The sequence below is a fragment of the Tympanuchus pallidicinctus genome, unplaced genomic scaffold (genome assembly GCF_026119805.1).
Source record: "Tympanuchus pallidicinctus isolate F22 unplaced genomic scaffold, pur_lepc_1.0 scaffold11, whole genome shotgun sequence".
NCBI lineage: Eukaryota > Metazoa > Chordata > Aves > Galliformes > Phasianidae > Tympanuchus > Tympanuchus pallidicinctus.
This window is the reverse complement of record NW_026294627.1, coordinates 12,129,638-12,154,974: the sequence shown is the minus strand read 5'-3', so window position 1 is coordinate 12,154,974 and position 25,337 is coordinate 12,129,638. Positions and strand designations below refer to the sequence as shown.

At 41.4% G+C, this 25,337-nt stretch overlaps 1 protein-coding gene across 3 annotated transcripts in view; it reads left to right on the top strand.

The window, feature by feature from the left end:
• Positions 1-2,586: 2,586 nt before the first annotated feature.
• Positions 2,587-25,337, top strand: part of PDGFD (platelet derived growth factor D) — a 137,624-nt gene continuing 114,873 nt past the window's right edge. For all 3 annotated transcript variants that reach the window (XM_052670943.1, XM_052670942.1, XM_052670941.1), the window contains exon 1: positions 2,587-3,099. In XM_052670943.1, the coding sequence (XP_052526903.1) occupies positions 2,970-3,099 (130 nt within the window). In that variant the 5' untranslated portion in view covers positions 2,587-2,969. The remainder of the gene's footprint in view (positions 3,100-25,337) is intronic.

Genomic DNA, 25,337 nt, shown 5'->3' with positions numbered 1-25,337 from the left:
TATCTGTATTAATTGAACCTCATATTAACTGTTATACTATTTTACCAGGATCTGTCATAATGACAGATTTGTAATCAGAGGTCATCACACACATCCATACATCCTTTTAAGCAGTAAACATGACTTATGTAGAACCTCATAAAGAAATCTTTATAGAATTCTTTGAATTCTCCCAGACTTCTAGAACAAAGTTTAGCCAATGTACTGGGATGTTCTCCACGAAGTGAAGTTCCAGTGACCTGCTCTTAAAACTGAACATAAACCAAACTTCTCATCCTTTATGACATTTCCTTATAAAGATACTTTTTTAGGTTTTAGTGGGTTTAGTGCTTTTGAAAGTAAATTGAAAAGCTGTAGTATCAGCCAGTGTAGCACAGACTCATTTTACAAAGGCCCATCAGTGCCTGCCAGCCTTCCTGCTCCATTCCAAAATCCTTCTGATGTACACGTGTATATCAAATGTACAAATCAGGGATTTCTGATAGTGGGACTAAAAGAATTACCTGAGCGAGACAAATAACACTGACTGGATTTTTTCTGACCTGAGAAAAAGACTCGAATCCTTCTGCTGCAAAAATATGCAAGAACAGTTTTAGAGCAAAGACAGCAGCATCCCATGCTTTGCAAAGGGAGGATGAGAAACATTCTTTGAGAGTATGATAGGAGTTATACACAACTCCTCTTGAGAAATATCAAAGCCACGGGTGCTGGAATCCACTTGGTTGTTTTCATCACTGTCTAATTTATGAGGCCCCATGCTGTTTTGCTTGAGAGTTCTCTAAGCAACAAGTACACTCAGCTGTACCTCTGCTGCACTAATGGGAACTTCATCTCAAGCACCACAGCAGTATCCATGCTTAAAAACAAACAAACAAACAAACCCAAACAAACAAAAAACCAACAAGCAAACAAATAAACAAATAATAGCTGTAGAATACCTCAGTTCTATGTCCTGGTCAGCCTGAGGAAATTCAGACTTGTCTGTATCAAGCCAGGGAGCACGTCAAAGAACTGCGGGCCAGTTTTAGGCCAAAGCCTGCTCCTTGTGTGTTGAAGCTGACCTGCACAGCCAAGGAGACATGGGGACAGAAAATGACCAGAAGGTATGAGTTTCATGTAATATGAATTTGTATGGGTAAAGACGACCGCAAGAGGAAGAGCCTTGGAAACAGCTCCCTTTCCTGACTGAGTTATATAGAGCTCAGATACTGACTGCCTTTTTGCCTCCTGGGTAAGGGTGATCTAACATTCCTCCTCTTCCTCCTTAGCCACTTCCCAAGGGCTTCGATATGTCCCAGGAGACTGCAGGGAGCTGAGTCACAGCCTGAGGGCACTGGGAAGGACTCCTCAATGTAGTGTGCTCAGGGCAGTGTCTCCACTCCTCATCTTAGAAAGAGGCTGCAGTCAGAAGAGGGACAGGTAGCTGGGATCCAGCTGACATTTTCTGCAAGCTCCTTGCATTGTACTGGGAAATGAGCTGATGTGGACAAGATGAACAGAAGACATCTTCAGAGCTCCCCATCTTCACCTTCCTCTTACTCTGCATCTATTGGACAGTCGGATTGGCCAATTTCCCACTGCCTGCCCATCTCTCCAAAACTGGGCACCTAAAGCACAGGCACACTGTCCACGAGTGAAGCACTGCTGGAGCCTTCCCACTGCCTTCCACATGGGAACTGGGTTAGGTTTGCTGCCAGTTTGAGTGAACATGAAAGGGATAAAACCCACAAATTATGCAGAACAGAATTGCACCCTACCAGTTCCTTAAGACATGCAAGATGTTTCAGTTCCATTGTTATACTAGCACGCTTTTGGAGAAAATGTTTCATACAGCCAGAGGCATCCGCTGTGAGCAACAGGCTTCGTCCCGTGGTCCCCATATGGCTCTGTATCGACTATTCTGCGAGGTGTTGTTTCATGTAGAAGGGTCTGACAGCATGTTACCCATAGTCAGAATGCTGGGACAGTGTGAACTGCCCTAAGGAATAACCTGAGTAGGTAAGGATTTATCAGGGAACAGTGAAAATCCAACTTTTTTCTTTTGTCTGCACTTCACTATATTGTAGTTAATGGAAGGAAAACGAGCACTAAAACAGCAATGTGATCATGGCCCGCTCACAGACCTGTGGTTCAGACCTACTCTCGTCCAGGCTGTAAGGCAATCTAAGGCAGACTCAATTTATTCAGGGTCTAAGCAGGTAACCTTTTATGAAAAGCTTCGGACAGTGGTCGGCATGACGGAGGAGCCCTTTCATTTCTCCCGGAGATACGTGCTGTTCTCCTTCAGCTAACATTACTCCTGAACACGCTTCCACTCTTGGGCTCCGTCGGTCTCCTACCCCATGCCACAGCCCTCCTGAGGGTGCCGGGACAGCTCGACACTTCACCCGGCCCGGAGCCGCCGCGCCCATCAGCGGGCCCGCGCCCGGCTCCCCGCGGCCTCCCTTCTGCCCCCCGGCCGCCCCCCTCCCTCGGAGCCGCCTCTCCCCCCGGCGGCGCCGGGCCCGCCGCCCGCTCCCGCCGCCCCACACCCCGGCGGCGGCTGCAGCCGAGCGGAGCGCTGCGCGGGGGCGGTGCGAGGCGCGGAGCTCCGCCGCGGCGGCCGCAGGGGAGCGCGGCTCCGCCTGGAGCCGGGTCACGGCGCGGCCGCCGGAGGGGAGGGGGCGGCGGTGCCCGCCGGGGGTTTCTCACCTTGCCGCTGCGGCCGGGCACAGACGCGCGGCGGAGAGTTGAGCGTGGAGGAAGTTTGGGGGAGTAAGTCGGCGGCTCTGTTTCGGGAGGGATTTTTATGTGTTCTTTTTTATTTTATTTCATTTTCTTGCCCGGCTCACAACTCCCTCAGCCGCTCGGGCAGCCCGCACGAGCAGCGCACGCAGTGCGGACGGCAGGCAGAGCCGGGGAGGGCAGCAGCTCGGCGGGCAGAGCCGCGTTTCTTCGCAGAGCCGCGGTCCCGTGCACAGCGGATCCCAATGCAACTGCTCATCCTCCTCCTCCTCTACGCCGTCGTCTGCGCGAACTTTTGCAGCCGTCAGGGCACCACCGCCCCTGCCCAAAGCGGATCTATCAGAGCCCTGCGCTCCTCCAACGTCAGGCGGGATGGTGAGTGTCCCTCTGCCTTCTTCATCCCCGAAGGCTCGGTCTGCGGACGGAGCCCCGAGAGAGCGCCCCGAGGGCTGCCGGCCCGAAGCGCGGGTGGCCGGGCGGGGGGAGGGAGGGAGGTGCGGGCGGAGAGGCGGCTCTGCCCGGCGGCCGCTCCCGAACTCCTGGGGGCAACTTGCAGCAGCCGTCCCAGCGGCCCTCCTCGCCCTGACGGCGCGCACGCGGCGCGGTGTGCCCGGCCCGGCCCGGCCCGAGCCGCTGTGGCCCCCGGGGCGGTGGGCGCTGCTCGTGCTGGGCGTTCGTCAGCTCCCGGTGCGCCTTCCTCCTTCTGGAGGACAGCCTTGACAGAGGGGCCCGGGCCCGGGACGGGCTATTCGCTGGGGTCTGTGGGGCAGTGCTCGCCGTTAGTGCCAACCACACTTGGCAGAGTGATGCCCAGTGATGGTGGGTGCTGAGGAGGGTGGCTCCAGGGACGCTGCCAGTCCCTGAGGGCATGGTAGCATGGTAGGGACGATGGTGTTCTTCGTGTTCTAACACGGCACGTTGCCTGCTGTGAGCTGCCATGGCCTTGGCTGCTGAGATGCTGGCTAAACTGTGGCCCTGCGATGGATGACTGCGGGGCTGCAAAACGTTAGCACAACTGACATTCACCTTCGGAAACCACTTGCTCATGATCAAAGAAGACCAATTCGTAGGATTTTGGAAGGGGAAGAGCCTCTGCTGTGGGATCTGCAGGTTGTGTTCCAGCAGTGTGTGAAAGGATCTACTCCTTATTGCAGTGTAGCTCCTTCAGAGGAAAATGCGAGATGTTCTCCTGAAAAGGAGCAGAGTTCTGTTCAAGTCTTCAAGTTAATGTCTTTTAGTTGCCAGCATTTATATCTTTTGTAAATCCTTTTTAAGAACCCACTTACTTGAGTCATGTCCAAGATTGTACTCTGCATTTGCCAGTGTTTATTTTTCAGTGTGTATACAGTGCGTGTAATGGGTATACAGTTGACTTTGGAAGATGTTTTTGGTTCAGAGTTGGAGCCATATTGAACTTAGTAATCTTCTGTATACCTTTCCTTGTCAGTGCATGGTGGCATAGACGAGGTGAAGAACTTTTTCTTAAAATTGAGATAGCAGAACTGGAAACAAGACAAAATTGCAGTTACTTGAATCTTGGAAACCAAATTTAATCCAATACAAAATGTGTTTGCAATAAAAGCCCACATCCATTATTTCTGTTTCATTCTGTAAAATGGTTGTGCGTTTTATCAAGCTTCATGACCCTGCCATCTTAACCTTCTCAAAAGGTTCAGAGTTAGAATGTGTTCTGCTGTGGTCTTTTCTGTAGAGCTTGTGGAGAATTCTGTAATGCTTAATGTGAATAAAGTTTTCACGTTATTGGCAGTGTGATGGGTGTTTTGCTCCACAGAAGAAAACTTCCTGTAGCAAATTTTTTTTTTTTTTTGAGTGACTGAGAGCAAGGCTGTGTGAAATCATTAGTTAATCACTCTTTTCCCAATTGTGGTCATCTATCTTTGCAGTTAAGCTCTGTACCCTGAAGGCTGTCTTTTACACCTTGTGGTGACTGAACCTTCTAGGTGCCAGGTGTGGCACCAGGCAGAGGGTTGTTTGGAAATGGCAGATCTCACTCTTGGCTGACTCCACTGTGCTGTATGGATGGTAGCCAGGCTGGTACCTATGGACTGGAAGAAGTGAGCTGATGCAGAGTTCAGACAGCTCTGTCTGACAGTGGGGCATTATCCCTGTAACAAGCAGATAACACAACTTGAGGAAGACTGCGTGCAGACCTCCACTTAGACCCTGCCTTGCTCTCTACTTGCACTCAGGAGTTCTGTTTTTAATCTGCAAAGGACACATATTCTGATATGGCCAGTGGAGCTGGGCATCTGCTCATAGCATCTAAAGCAGTTCAGCAACCAACAGGCCTGAGTTTACTCCAGTGAGCTAAACTGTTGCTTGAGTTTGTTGACCAAAGACCTATATTTGTGCCGCCAAAGGTTATGAACTGTTTTCCAAATATTGCGTGCATGAGACAAGCTCACAAGCAAAGCGTTCAGACCATAGCTGGCTGTACGCCACCAGAAGTATTTTTGTCTTTTACAATTTTCAGTGTTTTGTTTTGGTCTGAAGTGCTGATATGGAATTGCATTAAAGACATGTGGATTGCATTGCTGAGTGAGGCAGACAGTATTTTTTGCATTGTAAGTATTTGCAGATATAGTGATATGGAATAGGATCTAAGAGCACACACAATATGCTGGGAGTAATGTGTTCCAACAGTCTCTCTCAAAATGCACAGCAAGTATAAAAACTAATTTAATATTATGTCCTGAGTTTGATGACTATGATTATTATGTTGTGCAATTAAGAGAGATACTGCAAAGGAAGCCAGATCTGTTCAGCTCTCTAAAAAAATGTTCTATCTTGGCATGTCCAAGACCACCTGCACATTTTATTAAAAAAGAAGACAATCCTTTGGATTTCAGTTTTTTGTTACCTCCAAGCAGGATAAACCAGAGGTACTGAATACACTTAGCTGTAATTCGGAGCCTTGGTCTTACTTCTGGCCAAAACAAATTTCTTACTGTGCAAGATTTTAGATTATCTTTCCTATTCTAGGTAAAGGAAGTTGGTCTGTTTCTAATTGCATTTAGTGCAGACTGAGATTGCTTTTGGAAGAAGTCTATAGATGAAGGGCAACACGTACAAAATCAGTCCTAATGATTGCCAAACCTGAACTATACTTCCTGCTGAAGATATTAAAAATATAAATAATCTGCTTAGAAGACATCCTCTTGTCCCCGTGCAAGGACGGGCATTGATGATTCAGCTGTCCAGCGTAGCACTAATCAATATTTTAAAGCGTTGTGGAGATGCCAACAACATTTATAGCACATGTAATGGTATTTACTTAAAGCCTTTAGTAATATAATTATCTGTTAAGTCCTTTGAAATTTGTCAGAATTACACACAAAGGGCTTAGAGATGATATCCTTATCATCTTTACCTCAGTTTACCAAGTTGTAGTATGCATATAATTGTAGCTAATTGCAAGAAGTCTGATATTTTGGTTGTTTATGTGTACATGGATGTGAAAAGTGGAGATGAAGAGTGCTAAATGATGTTTACTGTATGGTTTTCAGTTGAAACATCAGTTGTTCTCTGTTATCTGTTGTGAGCAAACATCTGTATGAACACTCAGTCTTAGAAATTATGCCTAATCTGTGTACTTATACTAAGCACCATTATGCCTATTTTCAACTGTAAAACCCAAAGTGTAAGTGAAAGGCGTAGTGTCAGATCATTTTAGTATGTAAACAACTGGAAGCCATAGGATCAGTATCTCCTGAAGTGGATTTGAAAATCCATAACATCAGACAAGTTTTTCTGAGTTCTTGTGATTTTTATTGTGAAATGAAAAATTAGGAGCTTTCAAGCCTTGGATTGCTGGTGTGCGAAAGAAATAGAAAGAAAAGTTATGTTTTACCACCCTGGAGAAACGGCAGGGGCTTTTGGCTATCCAAAGTGATATGTGCCCTCAAGGTTACCCTCCACTTGCAAAGAGTTTGACAATTTGGACTGCGTTCTCTCACCACATGGATGTTGTTTGCTCTTGTGAGAAGAAATGAATGAGTCTTTTCAAATACTAATTAAGAATGGCTAGTGTCACTAGAGACGTAGGAACCACGGTTTTGGAATACATTTAAAGTGTTCTTCTGTAGTGTAGAGTGCAAAAAACATTGCATACACATTCCTTTTTTTTTAGCAGAATCTGCTAACCTTGTGTCAACTGCAAAATAACTAAAATACCTTCCAAGCTTTATCACATTACCAAAAAATAAATTGAAAATTGTAATTTGCTGTAGTAACGCCATTTGTTCTTTGATTGTTTAACTTTGATGATGTCTCTTATCTGTAGAATTAACTGTCTGGACTAAAGAGTAACAAAGGATATCACATGAGAATTGCAACCCTGACTCAGCAGTAAGCACTTTGGAGCAGTTCTCCAATTGTGCACTGAAATGTATTTTGCTAGGTAGATGGTTATCACATGGTGGAAGTTGCTTTACTTACAACTCTCCATCCATTCTCCTAACAGTTCCAGCTTCTCTTTAATACATTTATTTGCATGAAACTTAGGCTAGATAATTATTAAAGGGCTTACAGAGAAAACCAGATAATTGTGTTGCTTTGATTCCTAGAAATGAAATACTGCTGAAAATTGTGACAATAATGTTGTTTTTTTAAACTGTGGTCCCATTTTGTAAAGCACCTAGGAATAGAAATAAATGGGAAACTCATGGGGAATCATTAGTGAAGTAACATTCTTTGTGTGCTTAACTTTGTGGACCTATGTAATTCCATTAAGGACTGGAGGCTGCATCCTAGAGGATTCTATGATAGTGAAGCTTGAATAGCTCATATGAGAATGTGGCTATGTGCAGCTAAACTTACTGTGCCTTATGAAGCAAGAGTACAGCTATGTCAGATCTGTCTGATATTCTGTTAAAATAAGAACACATACATGCAGTACTTGTTTATCATATTCATATGTGTAGCATACACAAATATATCCTGTACCTTTTTCATAATGTATCGGTTATATGCTCGTACATGATACATAGGCCAGATGACATGAGAACGGAGCACACAGTATAACTGGTTACCAAATTAGCATTTTAAATTGAAATATGTTATGCCCAGGAATCTTGTTTAGAAAATAATCCCATGCAGGTTTCGTGTGACTTTCCAAAGTCTGCTGAACAACAAACTGCTAGGCAGAAATTCCAACCAAACTGTTCCGTGTAGTTGAGGTTCTTTTTACATGATGTCATCAGCCATATCATCTATGGAATTTGACTTGTAACCAACAGATACTCTTAAAGGTGTTTATCAACTGTCCAGGCTGCAAGTGGAAGTTCTGAAGTTCTTTATGTGCTGATAATTTTTTTATCAATTAAGTAAAAAATTTATAGGGAAAGGGATTGTCAAAACCAGAAATTCTTTCAACAAAAATAATGTACAAATTCACTACATTACATTTCTGTCACTTCTTCCTTAGACAAGATATAAATAGTACATTAAAAAAAGAGATCTACGAAATATGTCTTCTTTGTACATCAAGAAGCCCATTTGGCAAATAGTGAATGAGTAGGACAGGGAATGGATTTCATTCTGTAATTCTAATAATGACATCTATACAAAAGGTGCAGCAGAAGTCTGTATGTTTTATGCTCCAGACTTTTCATTTGAATCATCTTCCTTATATTGAAATATATCTGCATCAAATTGTAGGCTGATTTTTTGAAAAGCAAGTATCTCACAAGTATGATCTGAGCACAGGAGAAGTAGGCACCTGCCTTAGATTACCAGAGTCCAAAACATCTGATAGTGTCCAGCTGCTTGTTGTTCTGGAGGCAGTGATGATGACCTCTACAGGTCCCTTCCAGCCTCAGCCATTCTGTTATTCAATATTGGGCTGAGGATGGGTGAAATATGCTCTCCCCCAGAAGGAGCAGTTGCTTGGCCCATCCCTTCTGTCTCGTCTCCCTTTCCCCCACATTCACGCACATTCCCCTGTTCTTCATGCGCAGCAGCAGCAGGTGCTGTGACACAGTGTTCTCCCACAGCTGTGCACCCATCTGTGTCCCTTCTCCTCACCTTTCATTCCTCATGTAGCAATGCTCAGTTTTGCCTACCCAGTTAAGAAAACTTGAGGTGCCTGTCAGCTGTCAGTAGCATGTTCCCAGCTCTTGGAAGGGACTGTGTGCCTCAGTCTGCTCTGGAATCCGTGGGCCTAGAGATTTGCCACTTAAAATTGAATGAGTGCTAAGAAATATCATGACGATTCTGTGTTGGCATTCTCTCTAGTAAGAATTTGCCCACTAATGCAGGAAATTTTAGTAGTATTCCTTTCAGTATGTTGACTTAGACTGTATCCAAAGATTGCCTGATTATATTATATTTAAGAGGGTAATTACGTTGTGCCATATTTTAGATAAAACAGGCCACGTAGACCACTGCTTCTGGCGAGGGTCTCTCAGCTAACGGACTGGAATGGTTAGGTGCCTTGGCAGTTTATTTCAAATCAGTCTCCTGTTTACAGAGCTAAGGAAGCGTCCTGTTTACAGTATCAAAGTGGATGGATTTTCTTCTGGGAGCGTGGCTTTGGCTCTCGTATTTTTGGTAGTGAATAAATCCTACATGATCTCAAGCTTCCTATTGTACTTGAGTAATCTTCAGTTTCATGCTTCCTTTTTGATCTGTGTCCCACGCTGTGAAGGCCAACATCCCTAATTTCTGCTTTGGCAGTCAGAGCTGTGCGTATTTGGAGTTGGGGCAGGAGGACACACTTCTACCTTCCGTGCGAACTTCCTGCCAATGTATTTTAGCCCCACTGTGCATTGGGACTTGCTGTTGTTAAAAGTCTATAAAAATATTTATTAAACACTGTGGTCCACAAAGAAGTTGAAAAATAGCAGGCTTGACCTTCATTGCATTGAAATCAATGGCAAAAACTTCTGTCAGCTCTTACTGCAGAGGGGTCTGGCTCACGCTTCATGTGAATGAATGTAGGATAAAGGATAAGGGAAGAGGCTTAGAAATTCAGTTATAGGTTTGGTACCTAGGCACATTTTACAATGGGTTCACCATGCCTGGATAGTTTTTCTCCTGTACTTACGCTTACGATCTTGTGTGTCACCCACAGGATATCCTACAAGAGACTTGATCTGCAGTACAATTCTAAACAAGACCTTAAGGAAACCTGTCAGTATTTTAAAAAGTCTTGTATTGTTTCTGTTTGTTTTCTTGTTGTTGTTGGTTTTTTTCTTTAGTTGAAAGAGGCTTAAAGTGTAATATGCGTGGGTTTTGTTATTATTTTCTTGGATCAGTTACAGATGATTTTTCTCATAGCTGCATGTGTTTCTAATCTGATGTGACTCACAGTAAGAATGTATTGAGGGTGAAGCAGCAGCCCAGAGTAGTTAGAGAGGAATAAAAATAGGAATAAAAATAGGTACGCCGAATGTTGATTGCCAGATGTACTGTGGAATTTGGAAGCTCTTTCTGTACCCTTGTGGTCTTAATTTTTCAGCTAGGAATTTGCTTGAACGATAAATACTTTGCTTCAGCAGATGAGTGACAGCAGTGCTGCATGAGAACGGCGAGTAAATGGTAATAATGCCTTTAGATTCTTTGTGGAAATGAACCAACACAGCTTCTTAATCACAGTGTCTCAGTAGGGACAAGCACTGATAGGAATGATTTCACTAACACATCAAAATGTCAGTAAAAGGCTTTAAACCTCGTCACAGAAGCCTACAGAGAATTTGCTGCTTTGAAATCAATAGAAAGCCCTGATGTTACTGCACTCTGCTTTCTTTTCCTCGATCAGGTTGTAGGCCTGTGCTCTTGCTGCTTTGACTTTCACAATGCTGTCTTTCTGTCATGGATGGAGACTAAGGCACTGCAAACTTCACTCATAAGAGGAAGGCAGAAAGTTGTTTGTTGGTATAAAATAGATGTAATATGGTAATTTGAACATGATAACAGTGACTTAACAGAATTTGAAGTGGCTAAGTACCCTTGATTTTTTGCTACACAGATGGTGAGGGCTGCATAATGAATATAAGATCAAATCTTAGCAAAACTAGTTTAGCTTAAAACAGTAAATCACTTAGAAAGGATCTGTCAGCAAGGTCCCACGACCCAGGTGAATCTTGAGAGGTGTTTTTAACCAAACAGAGAGATTCTGGTGTGCAGCCAGCTGCTTGCAAGAAGAGCTCTCAGAGGTGTTCTTAGGCTACTTGCTGTTTATAGGGTAAGATGATTGATTCATACAACTTAGATCTATTGAACTAGCTGTCTGGTATCAGTTCTCATGAGTACCTGGTTTGAGACAATATGGTGGTCATTAACTGTCTTCATTGAAACCTTGATTGTTACTAATGTCGAGTACCAGGTCTTTTGCATCTCACTGTATGTGCTGGGGCATAACGACCAGGCTGTGTGAAGAGGCAAGGAGCACACTGTCACTCTTGGATTGCTCATGATCTGTGCCAGGGGAGATTTAGGCTGGATGTTAGGAAATACTCCTTTTCTGAAAGAGTGGGCAGGCACTGGAATGGGCTGCCCAAGGGGGTGGTGGAGTCACCGACCCTGGAGGCAATCAAGGAGCAATTGGATTTTGTGTTGAGGGACATGGTTTAGTGAGTACTATTAGCGATAGGTGGATGGTTGGACTGGATGATCTTGAAGGTCTTTTCCAACCTTGGTGATTTTGTGATTCTGTTATAGGGAGTTCTGAGTGACCATGCTGAAACCAGCATAGGATTATGGCTTGCCTTGTTCCAGTCTATTCCATGTGATCTGGGGTTCCTAGATCCCTGCGCCTGTCTGTTTTGCAGCTATTCTGGTAGCATGCTGTGTAGTCACAAGCTGGCACAAATGTATTCCTTCCATCCTTGTCATGGCAGAAAGCAGCTCTTGCCTGGAGGGATTGGTTTTATTTTTGTTTGTAATTAACGTTTACTGTGCAGAAGATGACATGATATGCATTTTTCACCATTTTCCATTGTTCATTAGATCCTGCAAAGTGGCAGCTGAAGTTAATTTCTAAGCAAGAGGTAAAATTCTCACATCATGTAGTAATTGTCTGGCTACTCCTCCTGTAGATGTGATCTCCCTTTACATAAGTAAACATTTGAACCTCCAGAGCCAGTTCCTTGACATCTACTGTACAGTGCCTTCAGAGTACATTATGTTGCCTCTGAGAAATGGATGTTGCAGGGGAGCTTTGTGTCAATTACACTTTGCAGCACACTTGAATGAGAGATGTATTGCGTCTGTCCTTGGGCCCATACAGCAGTCAGGCTGTGATGTTGAATCCCCACCTCCACACATACAGCGTGCCTCCCAGCAGAATTCAGAACACACAACAACATGGAAACGAGCAACTATCCCAGGAAGGAAACTTTCTCTCACTTCAGGGGACCGTCATGTGACATCCAGGGCAGATCCTGAGGACCAGTCCTTCCCCATCATGGCATGCTGAGGAGGATGTACAGTGGACCAGCATGGCTCTTCATCCTGCTCTTTCCCCAGTCTGTTACCTGATCCTGGCTTATGTGAAGTGAGAACCCATCTGTGGGCAGTTCTCATTGCATTTGCCACCATTTTTACCTCTGGCAGAAACTACGGTTGACACGTTGTGCTCACTGTAAGGGCTGAATCACTTGGAAAGGCAAAAGAATCAATCCCAGCAATCATCACACATGGCAAAGATTGGAGATCCTTACTGGGGTGTGTTAGTTCTTAAAATGCTGCAGCTTTGCTGCCACTACTCTCCTTTGACTGTCATCATCAGAGATACTGCCCTTGTTGCAGACTCAGCTGTGTGATGCACTGAGGACCCATGGATAGCTGTTTTGGAGAGCAGATAATCATGTGAAGCAACCGTATTATAGCCTGCATAAAAGTCAGATACTTTATCTTGCATGCTTGCCTGAAAATAACTTCCGTGGAGTGGAAACAAAATGAAAGCCTCCCCTCCAAAGAAACAAAATGGGGAAATCCTGCTTTTTGTATCTTTGAGTGTTTCTTGGGTTTGGTTTCACTCAGTGCCTAAGCAAACAGGCAAAGGCCATAAGAAAGTAATAATAATATACATAATAATATGTTGACTTGGATTTGTGGATTGTTTTGGTGGTGGTTTTTTTTTTTTTGAATGTTAAAGACTTTTTTTGTCAGTAGATGCAGAGAGGGTATTTTTTAAAAGCTTGCGGGTAGTGCCTTTTATTTTTGTGTAAGAATCTTGTCTCAGGATTTCTCTCCACAGCCTATGGAAATGCTGTTTCCTGATGCTACTATTATTTTTGTACTATCACCAAGTCTGACAGGACTTAAAGTCAAGTCTTGTCAAGTAGATTGCTTTTCAGCTTACCTTGGGTAAGCCATTAGTCAAAATATTGACTGAGTAGAAAAGTGTCACTTGTTTTTCTTATCAGAAGAGAAACAGAATATTTTTCCATATATGCTTTTGCAGCCTAGTAATTACAAATTAAGGACATGTCACTGTAGTTTTGACAGTGTATTTCTAGCACTTTGTGTTCAGAAAGGCCTTCAAAATGATTGGTCAAGCAGGAACAGAAATACTCAGGGCTGCCTTCCTTATTTCTTTCTAAAGATGACAGCCAGCCTTGGTAACCAAATGGGGGCTTCTGTTTCTGTTCTGCTCAATGGTTAAGAGAGAACCATTTCCTGTGCTCACTTGTTGTAGGTAAATATCATTTACATGATCACAGAACGGACTGGCAGGGACCTCTGAGTCCCACGGGCCCAAGCCCTGCTCCTTCAGGGACACGACACCCAAAGCAGGGTGTCCACAGCCCCATCCAGGCGGCTTTGGAAGATCTCCAATGAGGAAATCCCACAGCTTCTGGGCAGCCTGTGCCAGTGCTCCATCACCTGCACAGCACAGCAGTGCTCCTGCTGTTCAGAGGAAATCTCCTGTCTGTCAGTTTGTGTTTGCTGCCTCTTTTCCTGGCACTGGATAGCATTGAGCAGAGCCTGGCTCCGCCTCCTTTCACCCTCCCATCAGATCCCCAATTTTTCATTACTGACATCAAGGCTCAGCAAAAGAAAGCTGCGAATTTCCTCAGTTCTGGGAGTTGAAGATTTGTACTACCTGTCCAGTCACCGAATTTACTATATTGAAAACAAAGCAATGTTCTCACTAGTCTTTGGCTGAATGTTTGTCCTTATAATAATACAAAGGAAAGCAACCAGAAAAAAAACAAAAAACAAAACAAAAAAAAAAACAAAAAAAAAAAAACAACAAAAAAAAAGGAAGATCTTAACAACAGAGATGTTTTCATTTCAGTTATTAGCAAGACAAAATAAATAAATAAATAAAATCTCAGCATGACTAAACATGTAATATTGACCTCAAACATTTAAAAAATGGAATTCGAATTTAGATGAGAATTATGGTCGATTCTGCAACATTTTGAAGTGCATGTAACAAAGAAGGATTTGGATGGTGTGTTAAGGATCTTTTCTGCCCTTCCTTGAACTACCTCATGTTTGTCATGCTGTTGGACACAGAAGGTGTCTTGTTCCCTTGTTCCAGCTTGTGTGGGCTGGCAGAACTGTGGCAGTGAGGAGTCTGGTGCCTCACCACAACGGCCTTCCTGCAGCTCCTCCATGAGGTATGCCATTTTTGTTATGAGGAACAGATGATGATGTTTGGTCTCTTCCCCACCGAGCAGTGTGGGACCAGCAGTCTGCTCCCACCTTGTGTGAGGCACATCTGTGTCATTTTGTGTCCCTGTGTATGATTTTCAGTTCCCATGAAAGATCAGCTCTGGATGTAGATACTTTCACTACCTTACTTCCAAGATCTGGAATCATGCAATTCTAATTATTATGTGATTGAGCTCCATTTGTACAAAAGTAATTTACTGTAACTATGACCTTACTAGTGCAGTGTGATTTCACCTGCTGTTCATCTTCCACTAATGACTAGTAAATAAATGTTAATCTATTTTACAGCTTTTCGGATGCAAAAGTACAGGTGGCTTAATTTGCACCTAATTTCTTCATTATTATGAATCTTTCTTGTAATAGGAGAATTTTAGGCATCTCCACTGAGGGGAATTGAACTGTGCTGAAGCTGTTAATATAGTTTTAGTGAGATCCAAATTTCTGATACGAGCATGTATTTCTAGATCCACATGCTAGGGATTCATATTTTGCATTTACCGGTGAAGAGAAGGAACAAAACTGGCTAACCCATGTATAAAATAGTTACAGCTTTTCTCCCTTGTGGTTAGCAGAGGAGAAAGGAATATTACAGAAAATGTGAGAAGCAATGTGTTTATTTGCCTTTCTCTAACTCCAGTAGCTGGAGACAGTTCTGTGTGCAAAGAAACTCTGTTGAGGAATCTTGAGAGAAAACAGTTCTTGGTATTGTGTCTCATAAATCTGTCGGGATCATTCAGTCAGCATGGAGGCAGCTGCTGATACCATCTAATTTTAAGCGTGTGAATTAGTAATTATTCTTTTATAGGATTTATTACTGTATGGTGGTGACTGTCTCCCCCTCTGCTTATTCTGGCACCCTCCAAACTAAAATATAATTAATATACTTTAGACAACCTCAGTTTCCTCCACTTGGAGAAATTCAAGAAGTCCAGTGTCTTCTTTGGAGAAATTTCTGGTGTCCAGGGCTTCCAATGATTCAGTCTGGGGACCTTATCATATTTTGTCACCTTCTCCACCATCCTGTTTTTCTAGGAGAGAATGAATGGTGCTTCCTGGCCTGTCACAGTGTGTTTGTAGCAGTTAGTCCATCTATGGAAGGGTAATAAAATAGTTTGCAGAATTACTTGGTTCTAGTGTAAATATTCTGTGTTCCCACAGAACATTCTGAAGATAATATGTGGCCTATATGCTGTTGGATTGGTGTTTTCTTCCTTGAGCTCTTCCTGCAAGCATAATTTTGAAATAAAAATTCCATCCCCCTCTGTTTTGAAAACAAATAAACACCTTGCAATGGACTAAATGACATCATCAGCCAATAAGGTTTTCCTATGTCACCACAGTTAGGAGTTCTCTCAAGCAAGTGCAGAGTGTTACATATTAATTTATTTCCACTCTTTGTGCCTAATATGCATTGGAAATAAGCAGATGCTTATCACTATGTAACTCCAAGTTCAGGTGTCCAAATGCTACATTTTTGTTTGCAACTTTCAGCATAAACTTTGCGCACTGTGTTTTATTGTTCTGATATTGTTCTGACTTCTGATGCGTAAGTCACTCTGAAAGCAGTGCCTCCTATCTCCATGGAAACTACAACAGATGCAATGAGCACAATAGCACTGTTTGACAGAGCAAACTCTCACCTACAAAACACTATTTTTGAGCACAGTCACCATCATGAGCTGTGCATTTTCACCAGAGATAAACAAAAGCCTGCACGCCGTGCTCGTAAAAATCTGCACTGCTGAATGTCACCACTGCCACTGTCACCACGACTGAAATGCACCACTTCCATGTGCTGTCACCTGCTGTTTGGTCTCCATAAACATTCAGCAAATGTCAGTGAATGTCATTGGGTGCCATTTTTTCTGCATGGAGGAATTCCATTCCATGCTTTTGCTTCATGTACACTTCCATGTCAGACACCATTCTGTCAGACTGTCCCTCTGCTTCCATCTGTCACACAGCAACAAAATGGAATGGAATATTGGTGGGAAGGTTCAACCTCTACTGCTGTACCACCAACATCTGCCTCCAACATCACTGGCCAACAACATAAAATAGAAGACATTTCTTTTGGAGCAGCCCTCATAGAAAAACAGGTTATACTTTTCTCCTTCTAGAGTTTTAGAGCTGTCTGGACATAAAACTTTATATGACAATAATAAATGTTGTTTAAAGCTATAATCAAGCTTTATGTGTCAGTGAAAATCTTTTAAAACCTGTGTTGCTTGGAAGAATTGATGTCATGTGATTTTGACAAAATTAATGGCATTGTGGAGGTCTATTTACTTTTTGTATTGTTTACATCTGTTCACTGGAAATGGAGACTATTGACTATGTTCTGGAGATCATTCTGCACACATTTTATGCAATTGACATATTTCTCTTCAGGATTGCTTTTCAATTGAGTTTTTCTTAAAATGTAGGCCTTGATTATGTGATAAAAACCATTGATAATTAAAAAAGCATGCGTTCTGGTTCAAGGAAGAAATGCATTTAAAATCATGACAGTATATTTGAAGAAGTGAACAAACTGCAATGTATTTAAAGCTATAACATGTGGCATTAGATAACTAGAAATTCTACCACTGGAAGTATTGCTGTTTTCTTAATTGCACATGGAATTGGAAAGCTATATTTATCTTTTGAAATCACCTCAAGTTTTGCAACCATATCTCATTAACTACCTTTATTTTCTGTATTTACAATGAATTCAATAATGGTGTTGGCGTTTTTTCAATATCTGAGGCTTTAATTGTTGTGTACAGAAATTTCACTCATGTTACTCATGGTTTCAGTTTTCCTGGCAAATGTTAGAGTGAATATTCTTCTCTCATTTCTCATAATTCACTCAAAATTGAGAAATGAGCTTGGGCTTAAAAAAGAATTAAAAAAAAAAACCCACAGTAACAGAACTGAAATGAGAATGCATATTTTCTCTTTCAGTCAATAAATAGTAAACAGGAACTACAGACTGTAAGAATTTTAAGCGTATAAAGTCAACAATGCAGAGAAAAACACCAAAGATACAGTTAGGGACCCTGCACAGATGTTTTCAGAACTATTTTCAATTCATTTTATTCTGAAGTCCATGAATCATTTTGTAAATGTGGGCACTATTGTGTACGTAGTAGCAGCGGCACTTCATTAATAGGCAGTATTCCCTTTATTTACTAAACCAGATTTGAATGCAAAACATGTTATGGTTGTTCTTTTTCTGATGTTTTCAACACAATTAAGGTAATTTTATTTAGCTAAGACTATTTAAAACGCTGGGATTTGCAGTGCAGTCAGTTTATTGGGTTCTGGCTGCAGGCCTGTACACAATATATGTGTGTGAGCTTGCATCTTGGCCTTAAGTTTAAGGGATTTATACACGCTTATATTCAGCTTCTTTCTGCTTTCCTGTGTACTTCCATGAGGCAGACATATAGCTGGTAGTGAAAACAGTCTTAGCAAACTTTGGTTGCCTAAAAAACTGTGCCTCTTAAGTTTCCCTTGTAATGGAGGGGGAGAGAAGAGCACCTGCAGAGAACAGTGCATCCTGAATGTTTTAGACGTCTGTCTTCAGGCAAGATGAATTGCCTTCTGCTTGCACATTCTTTTATCACACTGCAGAGAGCAAGCCCAAGCAACTAGATCAGTAAGCTCAGAGAAGAACCTGAAAATATGCCAATCTTTATCACACCCTGAGAAAGTGTTATTGTAACTCTTCAAAATGTTGCATCTTTAGGATAAGAATAAGATTTCTTCAGTGATGAACAATGTCTTTATCCTAGTTATTTCTGAATAGTAGGTGATAGCAGTGCATCACTCTGGGAGTGTGAACTTCAAGAAATACTTTCACTACCACTGCATTTGTGATAAAATGGGGAGGGTTGGCACTGATCTTGGAATAAGAACAGATTTAAGAACGTATTTTCCTTCCCTGTTTTCAAAATCACGTGCATTTATTAAGTAGATTTATACAGCATGTATTTGTACAAGGTCTTCTGTTAGCAATTTTTATATGTACTGAGATTGTCCAGGGAGATTTTGGATGCCCCATTCCCTGAGATGTTCAAGGCCAGGTTGGAAGGGGCCCTGGGCAGCCTGGTCTAGTATTAGATATGGAGGTTGGTGGCCCTGCATGTGGCAGGAGGGTTGGAGCCTGATGATCCTTGAGGTCCCTTCCAACCCACAGCTCTTGGTAATGCCTGTCGTCTGGAGACTAGCAGAGTGTTGGGGCTCTTCAGCCTGCAGAAGAGAAGGCTCTGGAAAGAGCTTATAGTGGCCTTCCAGTACCTGAAGTGAACCTACAGGAAAGCTGGGGAGGGACTTTTTATAAGGGCTACCTTTTTATAAGGTAGCAAGGGGACGAGGGGAAATGGCTTTAAACTGGAAGAGGAAGATTTAGACTAGATATTAGGAAGAAATTCTTTACTGTGAAGGTGGTGAGACACTGGAACAAGTTGCTCAGAGAGGTTGTGGATACCTCCTCCCTGGAAACATTCAAGGCCAGGCTGGATGGGGCTGTGAGCAACCTGGTCTAGTTGGAGGTATCCCTGCCTATAGCAGGGGGTTTGGAAGTGTACAATCTAAAGATCTCTTCCAACCCAAACCATTCCATGATTCCACGAGTTTGTGATTTTATGAAGTACAGTTGTGAGAGCTGAGTCTTACCTATATATACCTATATATGTGTGTCTAAGGGGTGAATGCTGGCTCCCAGAATATAGGGTGTTGTTAATCTTCTTGTAGTAGCATCCCTGTGAGCATAACTTTGAATATGGACAAGTCGTATGAGCATTTAAGGGTAAATATGAATCTACACTTTATAGACCCTTTACTTTCTTTACTGCCTGAATATAGTTGTGTTGTGTTTGTGTTATGGTGTGTAACTGAAGCCTCTGCCCCTTTCCCATTTTTCCCTCATCCAGTCTGAACCCACTGGAACATAACAGAGTCTGCAGATTTCTTTCCTAGGCCTGCAACAGCCCACCTGGTAACAGCTCAGGATTTGTTCATAGCATGATACTAAAGATACAGCAGAGGAGGAGCTGGGCAGAGTCAGTTCCTCTGTCTTTTTTTAGTTGCTGATCTTTCGAAAATATAATCTTGGGCAGTAATTGTTCTTGGCCTCCTGCAAGAAGAAGATGTACAGGGGAAGCATGTACAGGGTTTATAAATCCTGTTCATCGTAGTGTGAATTAAGGCAGGTAAGACTGTGTAGTAGCTTAGCAGAAGGCATGGAGGATAGTTGTAATAAGGATGTGCCACTGTAGCTCATGTGGTCGCCAACTTCCACACGTGTTTCAGTACCTGGAACTGTAGGATGTCATGCATTTGATGGCTTTCTACTGCTTATGTGTTCTAAGATACCATTTCCCCTTGTTGGTTGGCAGATCTAAAAGTAAGGAAGAAAGTAATCCTGCACATATTTATAATTTTTTTTAAAATGCATTTTCTTGTTTAAAATAAATCTATCTAAATACAGATATAAAATGTCCGAATCTCACTGTGTTAAGGTTTAAGCTTTAGTTAGTATATTGAATTCAAATAAAATGTAATTCTTTCAACAGCAGAAGTAATGCAACCTGATCTCTTAGGGCTTTGTACCTTGCTGGTAGGCTGTGCTGTGCAACGTGAGCTGCATTTGAAATTTCCCAGTGTTAAGGCAGAGAGTAACCTTCTTCCTCTGAATTGCCTGCTGACCAGTAAGAGTAAAGCTCATGCTGCTTGTCTTTTCCCAGAGAGGCATTAATAGCCCTCTTTTTTCTTGCCTGTCTTCAGCAAAGTAACAGAAATGTAATGCCTTAGAGGCTTTTATCCTCAGTTTAGCCAACAGATTCAATAGTTATTGGGAAACCTCAGAAACAGGAATATAGGCATAGAGCAAATTCACATTGATGATGTTACTGTGTGTTTAAGTGTTAAAAAATAGATTTTGTTTGTACCTAGATGTCAATTTATGGAAGTACTGCAACGTGAAGTCAGGCCTGAACACTAGTCCCAGCGGAAAGCACGCTAAAGCTAGCTGCGATTTCAATGGAAAAAGGGTATTGAGTGCTAGCAGAAATCCCCATCGAGTAATGTTTTTATTTCTCAGAGAGTATTTCAGGTAGAGTTTAAACCTGTACAGGAAGAAAGGAAGAGTCATAGGAAGAAGAGTAATCTTAAAAATGGTAAAGATTGAGAGAAATTAATGAAAGGAGGAGTCTAGAGTGATCGTGTGTCCCAATAAGGGAGATAGAGTATGTATATGTAAACTTCATCATTAAAGGTAGTAAATGTGCAATCCCCATTTTAAAATAGAGCATACACTTAACACCTATCATAGGCAGCAGACAGCGTGGTAGGCAGAGAGAAATGACATTTTGGACCTTAGACCTAAAGGTTTAAATCTTTCTAGAAACACTGTGAGACTGTAAGGTTTGTTTAGCACTGTATTACAAAATCACAGAATCACAAGAGTTGGAAGGGACCTCAAGAGATCACTGAGTCCAACTGCACTGCTAAAAGCAGTTAGTCTACAATAGGTAGCACAGACAAGTGTCCAAATGGGTCTTGAATATGTCCATAGAAGGAGCTGTGACAGCTGTGAATCCAAAACTGTTGCAAGCAGAAACTTCTGTTTTCTGGATATCAAAATATTGTTTCCATTTAAACATTGACAATGCAAATATTGTACATTGGTATGCCTCTTCTCATCCTTTTTCAAGAAGAGATGCTAGCTAACTCTTACTCAGCCCTTGACGTTTCTTTCTATCTACTGGTGATAAAAACATGTTTATAGGGCTGGATTTTTATTCCCACAGATAGTTCATATTTAAACTGTATAATTTTTAATCAATTGTCTTTTAAAAGTTACTCTTGGAAAGGCTTAGAATTTGATACATGAAAAATCCAGATGTAAAGAAATACAGATATCGAGTAGAAACTTTGTCCTGCTGCTTTGTCTTACACCAGTGAGACTTCTTTTATTTGAATAAACAAGCTGTACAAATATATATATATATATGGAAGAGATAGTGAATAAAAGTGCAAAAGTGAAAGGATGTATAAATAATGCTGTACAGAAAAACTGAGGTGGGATTATTTCTTTGGCCCTCTTTGGGAGTAGATGATGGAGCCCAATTTAGCTGAAAAGGAGTGTTTTTATAGAGGTCTTAATAAGGATTTGTTTACACAATAAATTCACTTGTGCACATTCAGTTGATAGAAGGTCTGATTCAGAGTATTTCTGAAAGGTCGTTGTTTGCATCTAATGTGAGACGAATGGTTTAATAAGTTTGAGCAATGCTAAAACGCTTCCACATTTGACCACGAGCACTGTAAGATAACGACATTGCCACCATTGTTTCCACTGTGCAGAATTTGGCCCTGAATGAAATTGGGTAGAAATAGTCATTGAATTGACTGAATTTTTCTAAGGCTATGAATCCAAATGGAGAAGATGAAAAGTACTTTTTTTCTTTTGTTATCTAGTATTACAAAATTTCTTAGTATGTATAACTCAACTGTTCTGTGTTAGTGCTAGTCCTTCTGGCTGTACCAAAGCTGCTTAGCAGCCTTGTTACAATTCTGACTGTGGCTGTGCTAGCTTTATGTCCCTTTGCTCCTAGATGGGTCTCCACCCTTGAGTTTGGGTGGTTTGTTCTACTTGGAATTGACTTCTTGGTATATTTATAGAAAATGGTCATTTTACATATAGATACCGTGACCCTTGCTAATGGGAAGCTGTTCCTAGTCATTTTGCTTCTTATTCCCTTCTGAACGCAAAACTAGCAGCCTTGCCTGCAAGCAAACAGCAGTGGCTGAAAACCAACAGAGAGAACAGCTAAATAAGGTTTTGGTATTCTTAAGTTATTAAAATACTTTTCAGAGTGACACTAAGTTGTTTTGTGAGCAGTGGACAAACGGAGCATGGTTTCTTAATTGTTTTTCATCTTTATGATGAGAACCAGTACGGATTCCCTGATGCCAGATCAGGGTGCTCCAGTTCTGCAACCTTTTTTTGAACGTTTTCAGAGTCTCTTCTTCTGGCTGTTTTTAATGTGTTGAAATGCAATATCTGAAAACCCCTCCCCCTTTCTCGGATTTGTTCCAATTAGCTAAAAGGCTAAAAATCCAGTAGTGGGAATTGACAAACAGACATGTGGATTTAATGCTTTCACACAGGAGCCAGATTTAAAATTCTATTTGCTTGTAAATGTGCTGACTCGATATCAGATCCCTTTGTATATTTAATGTTACAGTGTGTGCTTCAAGCATATTGTAATTATAAAGTAACGGCTCACCAAGCAAAAGTCTCATTAAGAAAGTTTGACTGAAAATAAGGATCTATATATGTGCACACTTTAAAAGCCAGTTTCATGGCTGTAGAGAGCCTGTTTTGGCAGGGGAAGAACATTGACTCCAATGATTTACACTGAATAAAATTCTCCTTCAGAGTGCAGCCTTCCTTCCAGTACCCATTTTTGAGCCTCTTAAGAGACTTCCTTTTAGGCCTTGAATCAAGACAACGCTTAAGCATGTGCTTCCATCTCATTGACTTCAGTGCCATTAAGCTCATGTTTAATTACAGTCCTACAAACTGATGTTTTCTGAATTTGTTTTCTTTTTGCAAGCATTTATACAATATGACAAATGGCACTGTTAAATAAACTATTTTATTTGACTTGTTTTCATTATCTTAAAGGAGAATTGAGCTACATTCAGTAGAGCATAATACATGGATTTTTATTCTTTGTGTCCATGCAGATACATTGTAAAGAAGGGGCTGGTTCCAAAACTTGTGTGACCCAGTTGCCAAAAGGTGAATGTCTGTTTCTAAGAAAAACTGTCAAATCTTCATGCTCAGGAGATCATGGAGTGTGCTGCTAGGTACTGGGAGCTAGAGTTGAAGAGATGCTCAGCAGAATTTTAATGTCACTGCAGGATGAGCCACGACTAATATTTGCATTTCTTCAGAATAGCTGAATAGGTATGGTATTACTAAACTTTGTTTCCATTAACAAATGTATTATGATCCAGGAATGAGAAGGGCTGTGATAAAAACCTGAATATTTTTTATAGGTTGGAAACAATTAAAGGAATCTTCCTTTTATGAAGCCTATTTACACTCTATCTGCATCACTATCATTATTTCCATTGTGTTGAGAGGAAAGACTTACCATCACTCTTACCTCTGAACAAAGGATCAATTTTTTGAGTCTTCGGGATCTTGCTATTGCTTCATATCGCTGTAACTTGAGTGACTTCAGTGGAGCTAGGATGCTATAAAGTGTTGTCCCGATGGATTTGGCCAGTAATGCTTACATAGGTAGTTCAAACAATGATATTGTAGTGGACTTACAGTATGGTTATAAACATAGGCTTACTTATCTCACAGTAGGTAGTTGTTCCACAAGAAAGGTTCCTGCAGAACATGCAAGCAAGTTTTAGATCAGAAGAAACCACTGGAATTAGCCCATCATTCTTCATTAAGCAGACTATATTATTTCATTGAGCTAGGATTTTGTTGCAGTGACACATTTCTGACTAAGTTTAGAGTTATTTTTTCTCTCATTACTTCATTTTCTTATTACTTTTTTTTTATTATTTTTTTTTTTCTTTTTTTTTTTTTGGTCACTTAAATTCCCTGCTTTTATTTAAATACCTTGAATTGTTAAATTATTCCACTGGTTCAGAATTTAATTTGATCTCATTTTCAGTCTGAACTTTCCCAGGCTTGTCTTTGAACTGTAGCATATTGTTGTGCCTTAAATATAGATATTTGCAGTAATGACAGTGAGAGCAGAAGATGTGTACTAACTAAGGAATATGTGAATTTGCCCCTGTGTGAAGGACATCACCCAGCTTTTAAAGGTAAATTTTAAAGGCAGATTTCTTCCTTACATAATTTTAGACAGTTTTTCACCTATGTGACTGACAAGAACTCAGCTTTTTCAAGAGAATTTTGCACTGAATTAGTAAGCTTTAGAACATGGTGTAACATGAAATCAAATGCAGCTTGTGTGGTATATCCTAGGATGACTTCCAGAGTCAGAGCAGCTTAGAATCTACCAGTGAGAAGCATGATCATAACACAGCTGCTGTGGCAAAAGTGCTTATTTTGCTTTTTATCCTGGACCCTCCAGTGAAGGCTGTCATTATACACAAAGTTTCTCCCCACCCACTGTGTTGAGTCTGAGTCTTTCTGTTGGAAATACTGAATTAGTTCTTCTCCAGAAGGTAAAAAGGGACTCGTTTCTTCTGCCTTCCTCCTGATAAGGTCTATTGTGTTCCCTCTAATTTCTGCTTCCCTCTGCTCACATTACTAAAGAAAGCGTTGTGTAAAACTTCAGAAGTGCATGACCTTGGGACTCATGCCTGTCAGTCCCCTAAAATCTGCATAGCTGTAAGACAGCAGTAGATCTACCTTGTCAAATCCACTGGCTCTGGAGGACACGTATTTATGTGAAAAGAATGCAGATTTTTTTGTCCTTTCATGCGTAGAGTCCTGTAAGTTTGATGTGGAGTGTAAGTGTGTACAACCTCTCTCTCTCAGTGTGATCATGCTTCGGATTTGGTGTGGCTTCATGTCATCTTCAGCCTATGCTTAACCACTTTGTGAATTGTTAACTCTTACTTAATGTAAGCTCAGCGTTGGGGTAGAATATAGGAAATCATTTTGGAAAAAAACTTACTGTGAATTTAATTGGAGATTTTATTAGTGTATCAATATATTACTATTTTTTTTAATAAAATTTAGGTAGTACTTCTAAAAGCTTGAGACTCATGCAGTTTCTGGAAAACGTGGATTCCAACTTTTTTTTTTAAAGAGTAGATTGTAGAGGTGGCAAATCTTTCTGTTGGGAGAGTATTTGCAACATTGCCTAAACTTGCTGGTGACACAAGGAAACATTGACAGAGAAGTCGCTGTATAGAACGTGAACTATTACGCTTGAAAATGCTAACATATGTCGTCAATTAGTGATTAC